This window comes from Galeopterus variegatus, unplaced genomic scaffold (genome assembly GCF_000696425.1).
Source record: "Galeopterus variegatus unplaced genomic scaffold, G_variegatus-3.0.2 Scaffold2047, whole genome shotgun sequence".
NCBI lineage: Eukaryota > Metazoa > Chordata > Mammalia > Dermoptera > Cynocephalidae > Galeopterus > Galeopterus variegatus.
The window spans coordinates 13,235-26,727 of NW_007728158.1; the positions used below are offsets into that span (position 1 = coordinate 13,235).

The 13,493-nt window shown below is 54.7% G+C and overlaps 1 protein-coding gene across 1 annotated transcript; it reads left to right on the forward strand.

Moving 5' to 3' along the window:
• Window positions 1–644: 644 nt before the first annotated feature.
• On the forward strand, window positions 645–9,496 carry ALX4 (ALX homeobox 4). Its single transcript, XM_008580243.1, has 3 exons — window positions 645–954; window positions 7,270–7,398; window positions 8,956–9,496. The coding sequence occupies exons 1-3, from the start codon at window positions 700–702 to the stop codon at window positions 9,283–9,285; spliced, it is 714 nt and encodes a 237-aa protein (XP_008578465.1). The 5' UTR covers window positions 645–699; the 3' UTR covers window positions 9,286–9,496.
• The last annotated feature ends 3,997 nt before the right edge of the window (window positions 9,497–13,493 follow it).

Consider the following 13,493-nt stretch of genomic DNA (forward strand, 5'->3'; position numbering starts at 1 on the left):
GGGGTGCCTGGACGGTGGCAGTGAACAGTGGTCAGGACACTGCTTGGAAAAGGAAATGTGGCCCAGGCCTCAATCCTGCCCACCCCCAAGGAAGAAAGACCCCTCTGTTGGACAATAGATGAGGACAGTGTGTTGGGGGGTGAGTGGGGGTCAGAGGGATGTGACCCCTCAGCACTGGATTCTTGGGGCACAGTCCCACAGCTCCTGCTGAACCCCAATGGGACCAGGCCCTTCTCCTCCTCACCTCCAAGCCCTGTGGGGCCAGATGTGGCTGCTGAATGAGTTTCCCTTCCACCCAGGGAGGCCAAGACATAGGGTCAGCAACCTGGAAAAGAAGTCCCAGAGAAGTCAGGGTCAGTGAGGTGGGGGTTAAATGTCATAGAAGTCAGATTGGCCAACCCACACAAAACATTAGTGCTGGAAGGGACCCATTCTAAGATGACAGCAAAGAAGTTCAGAGAGGAGAAGAGACTTGCCCCAGGTCATGCAGCATGGGAATGGCAAGCCAGAATTAGAACCCAAGTCAGCTGACCTCATATCCAATGTGCCTCTAAGAGGGGCAAGGCAAGGATGGCAGCCCTAGTCCCCCTCCTCTCTTGCCTGGCTCAGACATTATTTTCTTACCTTATTTCCTCCCCCTCAGCCAAAGAGAGCTCCCTTGGTGAGCCAGAATTACCACCCGACTCTGACACCTTGGGGATGGACGGCAGCTACCTTGGTGTAAAGGAGGCTGGGGTGAAAGGGCCCCAGGACCGGGCCAGTGCCGACCTCCCCAGCCCACTGGAGAAGGCCGATTCAGACAGCAACAAGGGCAAGAAGCGGCGGAACCGCACCACCTTCACCAGCTACCAGCTGGAGGAGCTGGAGAAGGTCTTTCAGAAGACCCACTACCCAGACGTGTACGCGCGGGAGCAGCTGGCCATGAGGACAGACCTCACCGAGGCCCGCGTGCAGGTCAGTGAGGGCTGCCTGGGCATGGGGGTGGCACAGCAAGGTCTGCCCTCGGGCTCCTGGCTGCAGCCAACTGCAATAGGGCTTTCCATACCTTAGTCCACTGAGAGCCTGAGAGGCTGAGAGAATGGGGACTCCCAGCCTGCCCCTCATGGCCCTGCTCCAACCAGAGCGACTCTGCTTTTATCCATTTTAATATTGGGTCTCTGTGCTGTGGGAGGGGGCCAAAAAGTGAGGACCCCCATTGGATGGGCAGGAAGGCTGCTAGCTGTTTCTGGGCTACGCACGGTATGAGAGTCTGCCCTTTCGTGGAGGAGGATGACTGTTCTCTGCTCTGGAAGGCCTGTCTCTTAGACAGGAAACAGGCAGCCCAGTGGACAGAAACAAAGAACAATCCAGCTCTTCTTTCTGCCTGGCATGGGTGCCTCCTCCTCCTTTCAGGTTGCAACTCAACATAGCTCCTCTGAGAAGTCTTCCTGACCATGATGGCTAAAGCAGTCTTACTACCACCCAACCACCAAAAACCCATCCCAGCACAACACAATGGAACTCAACACAATTCAACCCAACTCCACACAACTCAACTCAACCCAACCCAATAGAGCTCAACTTAACTCAGCACAACTCAACCCAATGCAGCCCAACCCAATAGAACTCAACCCAACTCAACTCAACTCAGCCCAACACAACTCAACCCAATGCAGCCCAAGCTAACCCAACACAACTCAACCCAAACAGAACACAAGTCAACCCAACCCAACATAACTCGTATCCACACAATGCAACCAAACCAGTTCACTTTCTACCACATTATTCTATTTTATCTTCTTTACAGAATTTATGACTGGCTTTAATTATTTTACTTGTTTGTCTCCTCCCACTAGAATGTGAGTTCCTTGAGGTTAGATGCTGTCTGGTTGTTCAGCACTCTGTTCCCACCAATTAGAGAAGGCCAAAGTCAGAGCAACAAGTAAATATTGGTGGACCAATTGACCTCCTTTGTCCGGAGAGGTGTGTCCCCCTCTCCCTGTATGAAATCATAGCCAAGAAAGAACCAGGAAGAAAGCAAGGACCTCTGAGTAGCCAAAATACAGGTGACAAAATTCACACACTGAAGTTCAAGCTTCAGTTAAACACAAAACAAATATGCTGTCTGCTTTTCCAACCCAAAGAATATTAGGAACAGCAAATATAGTGTTGTCATATAGCAGTTTCCCCACCCTCCAGTGGGCCAGGGAAATCGACAGCTTGAGGGTGAAGAGGAATTTCTTTTAAAAATCAGCACAGCACAGTGCAGCCCAGCAGTCTGGGCCATTCAGTGTCAGGATGAAGATCTCTGAGTTCCTCTGCAGGCCTCAAGAGCACCATTGTGTTAATTCACTAAAGAACCTTCAGAGTGTTTCTAAGGTATCGATGAAAAGTTTATCGTCTCAACCATGTTCCATTTAATAAGGTAGAGGCATTTGTAATGTAGGCCCCAAACTTTTTCATCCAAAACAGCTAACATGAAAAAGGACTAATGGTTGTCAGTAGATACGTTGCTGTCCAGAAACTGCAGCTGTGCAGAGTGATTCTGCAGAGTCCTGTGGTTGAACTGTAAGTTCCCTGAGGACAGGCTGGTGGTTTACTCCCCTCCAGTTGCTAGTGAAAGTTTGAAGAAGGAAGGCTGAGCAACTGGGGCTTTCCTGTGATTCCAGGAGCCCTCTCATGCCCACTGTCTCATTTGAGTCAGGATAACCAGCCATGCGACCTCACATGTCTGCGTCTGGATGGGAACTTCAGGATCCAGCCTCAGCTCCAGCCAGTGGATATGGGAGGAGCTGCAGGAGTAGGTGGAGAAAGGGGTTGGTTGGTTAAGGGACATCCCTGTAGGTGTTGTGCAGTATGGGACAAACTGGTTCATTTTCTATTCACGCGTGTGTGTGTGTACATGTGTGTGTTGCACACGTGCTTCCTAACGAATGGATGGGAGTGCCCTGGAGCAGAATTCACTGAATGTTGACAGAAGGATGAAGGATGTTTCAGTATAAAACATGGAAATGACACTGAGGCACATATAGGATTTTTCAGTCACCACCAGGTGGTTGAAAGCGAGTGTTCTCTGCACACACATACATACATCCTTATGTTTACTTCCAAGACAGAGTTGAGGTAGCTTACAATGAAAAATTTATTTTAATCTAGGAACAAAAATAATAGGAAGGTAAATTACTTACTTCCCATAAAATGGGAAGGTAATTCAGTAAAAAAATCTAGGCTAAGGATCATAGTTGCCATTGAGTACAAACTTCAAACCTGAGCTTCCTGGCAGCCAAGGCGGAAAGGGAAACCCAGATGTGTTGCTTATCTTAGCATCTAATGGGAGGATCATAGAATTACAGTGTGTTAGTGCCAGAAAGAATCACCCAGTCTTCTCCTTTGATAGACAAAGAAGAGGCCCAGAGGTGGGAACTGATAGCCTGAAGTTAACAGCAATGACTCAGTAGCAGTGCCAAGACTGAAATCCAGGACTCCTGAGTTCCAGCCAGGGCTTCTTTGACTTTAGTTTGCTGTGCCGGGATACATGCCAGATTGTTCAGAGGCTTTTCTTTATATAAAGGCAGCAGGGTGTGTGGGATCTTCATGTGCGTCAGACCTCTGGTTGAGCCCTGGGCCTGGCAGTGCCCTGGGGGGCGGGAGGGCTGGGGAGGTTGTGATGGAACCCCCTGCTTGCCTCTGCTGGTTTGTTCTGGGCCTATACACAGCTGGCAGCAAGCTAGGTGCCTGGCGTAGAGTGGCAGTAGGGATGAGGAGGGGGTGATGAGGACCCCAAGATGGACTTATCCCGGGAAGAAGCCTAGGGTTTGGCCATGCTCCAGGGGGCTGCAGGGGCCTCTCTCTGCTGTCTGGGATTCCAATCTCCACAGCTGGTGTCTGAAGACAATAAGACAGAGGCCTCCCCACCCTGGGCCACCCCGCCCTGGCCCCAGATGGGCTGTGGTTAGCAAGGCCTCCGCCAAGACAGTTGGTTCCTTGCATAGCCTGGTCCTCGGGAGAGACCCGTGCTGAGTGAGCCCAGGCAGGGGTGGGCCTGGGAGCGGGGTGGTCCTGGGGTGCGACACTCAGAATGGGAGAGCAGCTGGGACCTTGCGGTCAGCTGTCCTCTCTGGGGTTGCACCATGGAGACAGGCCTGCGACTGAAGAGTTCTGGGGCACAGAGGCGGGGCTGTGGGGCTGGTGTGGATCTTGAAGAGCCCTGATGGGTTCCGGGCTCAGTAGTGGAAGGATGTTCCAAGTCTCAGGACCCATGCATGTGAGGATACACCTGCCACCTCCCAATTAATGGGCGAGGATACTGGAGATCAGTCAGGCTAACTTAGCTTAAGTCTTGCTCGGGGCATAAAAGACAAAGCCAGAAGCTAGGGCCTTGTGCAGAGTAAGGCTCCAGGACAAAGGACTTTGCTGAGAGGGAGGAGGTGGGCAGCCCTGCTCCCCTCGCCCGCTCTTTCACCTCTCACCATTTCCATCTTCAGCCTCAAATAAATCCCTCGGCCCGACCCTCTTCCACTCCCTCCCCAAAGACAGCACTATCTGGGCTCGCCCCTCCCCCGCCTGTCCATCTGTCTTCCCCAGATGACCCTCCTCCTCCCCCTGCACGCTCAGCTCCAGCCAGCCCCCTGCCCACATTCCATCTCCCCACACCACTCCTCCCCTCCCTACTAGACCCCCGTGCTGGACACTGGCCACCTCCTTCTCCCCTCCAGATCTCTCCCAGACCAGCCCAGAGCCTCTGTTCCAGAGTCGGCAGTGACAGCTCCCACAATCCCATGATGGGGACCTGGAGCCCACAGAGACACAAGGGAACCCCCAGCTGTGGCAGCAACATAAAGAAAGAGCAAAGCCATATATCCTGATGCCTCTCGTGGGCTTCTCCCCTCCCCCTGGCTCCCCCCACAGAAAACCCTGGGAGGCTGAGGAAGGAGCGGAAAGACGGAGCTAAGCCTGCAGGAAATTAAACATGAAATGAAAACAAGCTCCTCTGATTCATTCGCTCATCCTGCCCCCAGCCTCCCATTCCAGGCCACTGATAAAGCGGGATCCCGTTTCAGCCATGCAGAGAGGAGACCCCATCTGCCCTTGGCTCCCAGTGGGCGGCCTGGGCCCAGGCCCTAGGAGCCCCTGAGGAAAAGGGGCCCCAGGAGGCTCCGGGGCAGGGGCCAAGACCCCAAGCCTGGAGAGAGCCAGAGAGGACACAGGAGGAGTGTTTCTCCTGCTCCACAGTTGAGGGGGAATGGAGGGACCCCGAGAGAAGTGTCGGCAGGCACATTGTGTGTGTGTGTGTGTGTGTGTGTGTATGTGTGCGTGTGTGCGCACACTGGTCCACTCATGCTCATGTACTGGGATAGGAAGTGAGTTACAGCAGGAGGGAAAAATGTACTAACGTGAGGCCCCCACCCCCTCCCCACACTAACATGAGATGTGCATCTCCCATCTTTCTGACCTCCTTCCTCTAGCAGACCTCAAAAAAGGTCAGGAGCTATAAATAAACAAATGTGAAGCTCTCTAAAAACTATGTGACTGCATTTCCCATCTATGTCCCCTGCTGCTCCTGTGAGGCGCCCTTCCTATGAAGATGTCAGTACAGATATTGGCTCCGCTTGACAGATGTAGAAACTGAGGCCATTGGCAATGCCAGTGCTCCCACCATCCCTACCCTAGAAGCCCACCATCCCTACCATCCCTACCTCCCACCATCCCTCCCCTCCCCTCCTCTGTGGGGAGGCCTGTCCACGCCTCCTGAAGTGGTTCCTGAGGAAGCTCAGAGGCTCCCACATCTAGCTAGGCAGCCATGCTGATCGTGATGGACAGAGAAGCGTTTCCACCCAGAGAGTGGGGACTGCACCTGACGGAAGTCGGCTTTTTCAGTGTCCAGGCCTGGAAGAGCCTGACTGAGCCTCTTGCAGCTCTGCAGCCAAGGTTCTTGTCTCAGCCCTGTGCTCCCCATCTGCAGGGCTGCTGCTGGGTGCTGCTGGGGTGTGCCCATCTGCATCTGTGTCTGCAAAGTCAGCTGGCAGGTGCACATTAAGCTGGCAGAAATCTCCCTCTGGGGAGCATCAAGGTCTGCCTTTGATTCAGCCAGAAGTCATTCGCAGTCTAGAAGCTGATTCCTCCCTCCCCACTCTCCCTTGCCCAGCTACCCCTGCCCCCAGCACCTCCTCCTGAGATCCCAAGTCAAGGGGCCAGGGGTAGCAGGCCCCAAGGTGAGCTCTTGCCCATGAGCTCTGGGAAAGTTCTCAGCCTTCCAGGAATGTTCCTGCAAATGAAGAGGACCCAACACTCCTACCACCAAAGATTCTGGCACATACACCTAACTCAGAGACTTCTCCTCTCTGTCAGGTCCCATCCCCCATGCTCAGAGACAGGTGGGCCTCCACTCCTTCTCGGCATCAGGCCACTCTTCTGCACAAGATTTTGCAGTGGCCACCTCTGTTGATGGCACCGAGGGCAAACCCCTCCACTTGGCATTCAAGGCTTTCACAATCTGACTCAGCTTCCATACTCTTTCTCTCCCATCACGTCCCTCAAACTGGCCTCCTCGGGTCTCCTGAACATGCTTTGCTGTTTCTAAACTCAGGCCTGGGCTTTCCTCCTTCCAGCCAATTATTTAAGGCCCAGCTCCAGCCCTCTCTTCCAGGAAGCCTTTCCTGACTACCTCTGTTGTCCAGCGGAGCCCCCATTATCCCTCAAGGCCTCACTCATTTTAACATGTGGGAATTATGAGCTGGGAGACTTTGCTTCCAACAGAAAGGCTGCAGAGAAGATGCAGGGTGGTAGGAATCCTGACTCTGTACTGATACGTAGGCCCTAGAGAGCCATGAGTCTTTTGGAAAACTGGCAAAACTGGATGTGATTGTCTAGAAGAACGATTTTCTGGAAGAGCGTTCATAGCTTTTAGCAGATTCTCCATTGTTGTCTGTGACCCACAGAGAATTAGGCTGCTCCAATATTGGGGTCGATTAGATGACTGCTAAGAGATGAGCAGTGACTTGCTTCGTGTGTGTGACACTTGCTATAGATATTGAAGCTTTCAAAAATGAAGTTACTGGCCCAAGATCATGCCCATGGCTAGTTGGGGATAAGATACCTTCCCAGCTCAGTGTCAATGATTCTAGATTGTAAGCCCTTGAGGATATAGACTGAAGCTGACCCTTGTCTGTGGTCCCATGGCCCTGACACATGCACTGCAGCTGGTGGGGACCCAAGGGAACAGTCTGCACTGCCTGAAGGCAAGGTCTCCAGGTTGGGTCTGAACCTGGTGACGACTGTTTTGTCCTGTAGGTTTGGTTCCAGAACCGGAGGGCCAAGTGGAGGAAGAGGGAGCGTTTTGGGCAGATGCAGCAGGTTCGAACCCACTTCTCCACTGCCTATGAGCTGCCCCTGCTCACCCGAGCTGAGAACTATGCCCAGGTGAGTCCTGCCCCAGGCTGCCCCTCCACCATCCCCAGCCCTCACACTCTGAGAATGGGCCCCTCGGAGGAGAGCCTCGGTCCCCTGAGATGACACTCACGGCTCCAGGTTGCCCTTCAGTCCCATTCCAGGTGGCACAGGCATTCCTCAGCTTCCTTTACTCCTCCCTGTCCCAGTGCCATGCTAGCAGATGGTCTCTGGGCTCCCCACTCGGACTAGACCTGTCCCCCCTAACCCCCACCCCAGGATTCGTGGGGCAGGGGGCAGGGGCCAGGCCTGGAGGTGAGGCCGAGGAATGTGGGGTGTCTCCTACACATACCATCTGCATCAGCTCCCACCACATTCTTTCACTTTCTCCCTTCTCCCCCTCCCCAAACCCAGCCTCCCTCTGTCCCCCAAGGATGAAACTCCAGCCCTGGCTCCTTGGCCTTGCTCTCTGCTGCCTGAACTCACAGCTGTGGGGAGAAAACCAACACAGGACCCTGCTATGCCTCTCACCTGAAGCTCCACATAGCCCACACCCCAGATCTCTTCCAAGAGTGGCAGTGAGAGCCAGCCAGTGCTCATCACCTGAGCCAGTGGGAGGATTGTGGCGTGGCCAATCTGCAAGCAGTTCTGGTTGCCATTAGAGCTCCTTGGGGTCTGGGGGCTGAGTTCCCTCCCCACTCTGCTTTTAAGTACCTTCCCTGAGTGCACTCCAAACACTCGAGCGAGGTGGGCCATGAGAATCCCATGCACATAGCTGAGAGGTGCACGGGTCTCCTCCTCGAAGCTGTTTCCCCACACCCCAGGTCTACCTCCTCAAAAATGCTTAGGGCAGAGGAAGATGGGCGCCCAGAGGTGGAAGCTGGGGAGGGAATTACTCGTGCACCAGTGGAAAATAAGATGTCCAGCTCAACCCCCGCCCAGGGCCTGAGCACCCTGTCCACCGTCTTGGTATATGGGCATCCAGCCTCGGCTCTCTGTCACTCCTGACATGGCCCCTTCCGTCAAGAGTTCAGTCCCTGGAACCTCAGCCACTGACCCTGGCTTCTGGAAGGATTTAGGCCCCTATTTCCTACCCCTGCCCCTCCACGACCACAACTTGCCAGCCCATAACCTGTGTCCACAATGCCAAAACTCTCTGAGTTGAGGTCAGCTCACCTTGATCAAGTACCTACAGATGTTCCAGGCCCATGGAAGAGTCAGAGGTGAACAAGACAGTCGCTGTCCACAGATGGAGAGACAGTCTACAACTGTGTTTAAAATCAGGAAGCCAGCTCGGCTGAGGGCAGCTGTGCCCCAGGGTAGTCCTTTTACAGGACCCTTGATGAAGTTTGGAGTTTAGGCCTTACCACTGGGCTTCATTCTGCAGCTAGCCTGGCCCTAGGAACAGAGGTGCCAAAACAATCACCCCCAGGGGTATCAGGGCATCCACCAAGGCTAAACACTAGAGAATGGTTCATTACAATGATGGACTTGGCAGTGGGGAGAGGTCATCTGGGGGGATGGGAAAGCCCCTTCCAACTACCCTCCTCCCCAGCCAGCCTGTGACCTCTCCCCCTTCTCTCTCTGCAGATTCAGAACCCATCCTGGATTGGCAACAATGGAGCTGCCTCGCCAGTGCCAGCCTGTGTGGTCCCCTGTGACCCGGTGCCTGCCTGCATGTCCCCTCACGCCCACCCCCCTGGCTCGGGGGCCAGCGGTGTCACCGACTTCCTGAGTGTCTCTGGGGCTGGCAGTCATGTGGGCCAGACACACATGGGCAGCCTGTTTGGAGCAGCCGGCCTAAGCCCAGGCCTCAATGGTTACGAGCTCAATGGCGAGCCCGACCGCAAGACCTCGAGCATCGCGGCCCTCCGCATGAAGGCCAAGGAGCACAGTGCGGCCATCTCCTGGGCCACATGACAGGGCACCTCCCGTCCCGACCCTGTGCCCTCCCCCACCTCGGGGCCCTGGCCACGCCCATGCTTTCCAGGTCCCCAGCCTCCCACTCGACTTTCCTCTTAGGAACCTGGCCTGGGCCAGGAGCCTGACCCTCAGCACTTTCAGCCGCCCGATGTCCAAGGCCCATGGACTGCTGGGAAGGAGGGGGCAGCAGGCCCCGATCCCTCCCTGGTACTGAGGCCATAGCCCCTGCTCCTGGCCAGAGGCAGTAGAGATGCCACGTGGCCAAGTTTTGCAGCTTTGCATCCATTACAAGCTGAAGGCCCTTTCCCCCTCCTTCTGCCCCTCTACCCTGCCCAATGTGACCTTGAGTCAAAGACAAATTCCCATCCAGATTCAGCAGCATCAACAGTCCAGTCTTGTCCATCCTTCCCTTGTCTGTGCAGCTCCCTGGTCACCAGGCCAGTGACTGTGTGTATGAAGAACAGACTGCCCTGCTGAGTTGGCTCCTGCCCTTCCGTCTCCTGTTCTCTTCCTGAAAGCACCTGGAATCTGACCTCCTGGATCCAAGGCCCCAGCCTCACCTGTACTCTGAGTGGTCACAGTGTGACGGGCCTTCTGATTGCATCCTGGCCATCTCCTGTGCTGGAGACACCTGGAGGGAGTGGGCAGAGGAGGACAGGAGTTAGGACTGAAGAGTCCTGTTGCCACCCAGCAATGCTGGCACCTGGAGGGATGGCCAGTCCCCAGGGGAGACCTGAGCCCCTCCTCATACCCCAGAGGTTCTGGTCCTGGGTGGACACTGCACAGGAGGGGCCATGCCTGAGGGAAGCTGAGAACACAGTGCTGGAAGGAGAGCTCCCAGGAGAGAGGAAAGGCCACAGAGAGACAGTCGGATGGGGCAGGGACTCAGGCACTCTCCTGCCCGCCTGCCATCCACTATAGAGGGGAGGTCTGGGCAGCTTTGTTCTCCACCCAGTCAGTGCTGGAGCCCCGAAGGATCTGGAGGTACCTCTGCCTTCCCCACCCTGCCCTGTCCAGTCGGTTGCTCAGCAGGGTCCTGCGGTGGAAGGACTTACACCTGGGAACACACAAGCGAGGGCTTGGGGCCACAGCAGCCAAGGTCAGGAGCATGTGCAGCTTTGCTCAAGGACGCATGACCATGCTCAGCCTTCAGGCAGGATGGCCCTTCCATGGCCCCAGGTGGACTGCCCTCGTCTACTGTCCGGTGCAACATCGTGGCTGCCCAGAGCCTTCCACAGCAAGCTGGGGGAGTGCCTTCCTCCTCCTTGGAACCATCCACACTGTCTCAGCGAGCCTGCCCTGACACTTCTTCCCTAGGGATCAGAACACTCAGCCCCTCTCTCCAGCCTCTGGAAGGGCTCATGGGGCTGGGCTCCTCCAGCTCGGCTGCTCAGCTGCAGGTGTGGGTGGCAGGACGCCCTCCTAAAGCCAGGTTTCCCACCCGTGGGAAGGGGGCTCCTGCCTGCCTGCCTTGCCACCTGCAGTGTGGCGTGACACCAGGCTCAGCCTCATCTAAGCTGCTAGTACACAGCCACTGCCCCTGAGCAGGCCTGACAGACCCCTGGGAGGCCCTGCAGCCAGTGTCCCCTGGGAGAAGCACTTGCCTTTCTACCTTCTTCCTGGATTCCTGTCAGTGGGGAGGGCCAGGCCCACTAGGCTCAGGGTCCTGGGCACAGAACAGCCTCTTGGGTTGGACTGAGGGAAGCCGTGGCATTGAGGAGTGACAGCCCCTGCCCGGGAGCCCCTGCCGCAGTCTCCCCCTGCCCTGTGTTCTCATCCGCTCTGGAGACAAGACTGGGGAAGGATCTGGCTTTGGCCTCCCTTAGTAAGCGTCAGGCCTCTGTGAACCATAGCTCCAAAACTGATCTTATAGAGGTGAAAAGGGTCTTGGACATTGAATTAAATGTTCTTGAAGGCTTGGCTGTAAGTGTTTCAAATATTTGAGGATCTTGGAGTGACTCTCAGGAAGACTTTTCCAGTTCACTGAAATAACTCAGACTCCCCAAAACCTAGCAAGGGAAAAGAAGAGCTTAAGGCTGGGAACAGTTATCCCATTTCCTTCTTAAGGGCTCCAGGGGGCGGGGGAGGACAGGGCAGGAAACTTCACCGCAGGTATTTTCTCACCCATGACAGAAGCAGTACAAAGAGGAGAACCAGGATAGCTCCAGAAGAGGAGGGAAAGGAGACAGAGGACTTCAAGGGGATTCTTCTCGAAGGGACTCCTGGTGCTCAGTTCCTCTATGGGTCTGCTTTCTGCCTGGGCTAGACCCGAGTCAGGCAAATTTCAACCCAAGAGCTTGAGAAGAAAAAGCCTCCATTGGAAGAAGGCTCTGTGTCGATGGCCACCTGTCCCACCAACACAGCCACGAAGTCTGTGACAAAGCATGCTGGCGCAGAACGCCACTGTTCACCTGTGCACAGGGAGCTACCTACCCCCAGGTCTGTCCTCTGTGCCTCATCCCTCCCAGCCCTCTAGGGCTGGCCTGACCACTCTAAGGATCACACAACCACCAAGTTGGGAGGCAGCTTAGAAACCCTTTGTTAGTCCAGTCCCTTCGCAACAGAGAAGACCCAGGCCCGAGTGGAGAAGTGTCTGCCCTGAGGCAAAGCTGCAAGTGGGCACGAGCCTGGGGTCTGACAGCCACCGCCTCAGCGGGCACCTGGGGCTGCCTCACGTGCACCTGCTGTGCAGCTCAGTTCTCCAGGAGAGCCTGGGCGCACTGGTTCCTTCCCAGTGGGTGGCTAGGCCCAGGCCTTCTGTGTTGTGGGGCGGGAGGCACTGCTGCAGCGGCTCCCAGGTGACTAAGCAAGTGGGCACCTCTCCGTGGCTGTCTGGCTTCCTCAGGAGCTGGGTCTTGTGCGGGCAGGTGAGAGAACAGTCCACCTGTGGTGTGGTTCTCTGCTAAGTGAATAAGCTAACAGAGTTGAGGATTTCCTTTGGCTAGCTGCCTAAGATCTCGCTCGACAGAGGCAGCAATGAAATGATACTAAAATGAGGTGACGGGCAGCTTCTTGACACTGAGAGCCCTCGGTCCCCACTAGAACAAGCCTCAGCATGCCAAGGGTTAACAATGAGGTGCTGCTACCACCTCCAGGTGCCACCACTGCCCCCTGGGCAGGGACCAGAGGGCCCCGGGGGGCACACAGAGAGGCTTGTCTCCAAGTCTGAAATGGCACTTGGAGGACATGGGCTTTTATAACTTTCCTTGAATCCTTTTAACTATACTTGATTCTCAGCTCTCACTACCATGCTCCAGCTGTGGGAAGCGTTGTGGCATGTCAGCTCAAAGTCACCGAGGGGGCAGGGGCAGCAGGAGAGAGGTGGGTCCACAGCACACATAGCTGTGACCACACTGGACCCAGCACCGTGCCCCATCTCCTGTCATTTTGGCTGGGTAGACAGAAAGGACATTTCCATGAAAACTACTATGGACCCTGGCCACACAGTCATTCACTGTCTGGGCTACACTGTGGGGAGACCATCTCTGAGGACTTGAAAGACCCTCTGGGGCTCCTGGTCTGTTTAATGGCCCTGACTGTCAGGCAAAGGCACATGGGCCTAGCTGGGGGAGGATGGTTGGCAAACTGGCCCCCAGGATAATCATCCATGACCACACAATTCAAAAATGACAAAACCCTACTTCTTAAAGTCACATCAGCCCGCTTCACTTCTGCGAGGATGCTGTAGAGAGGAAAGGCATTTCCACTGGACAATATCGATGGCATTGAGCAAAACATGACCTAACCTTGCCCTCTCCTTCCTTCCCCCTTCACTTACAAACATAGAGCTAGGCCTTTATACTACTGATTTTGAAGGACAGTTTTCAATGTCTAATAACCTGTTTGGGTGTGCAGTGGTTAAAGAAACAGAGCTGAGTGCTAGAAGGAACAGGGACCTCATCCGATACTTACTGTTCTCACTGTAAGATATTTTAACCCTGTATAAATGCAACTTTTCCTTTAGCTTAATGGCCTGGGGTGGAATATTAAAAATATATATTAAAAATACATTAAAAAATCAGAAAAATGTAAAAAAAAATGAGGTCGGTTCCATAAAGTTTTACTGCCTTATACCACCATGTAACTACATTATAGCAAAATATTAAAAGAAACGTTCTTGCCTTTTAAAGTAAGTTATTGCACTTACATCTTCTGCGAGAGGGGAGGGACGGTGACGAGAAGGAGCCTAGGGGCCTGGTGGAACA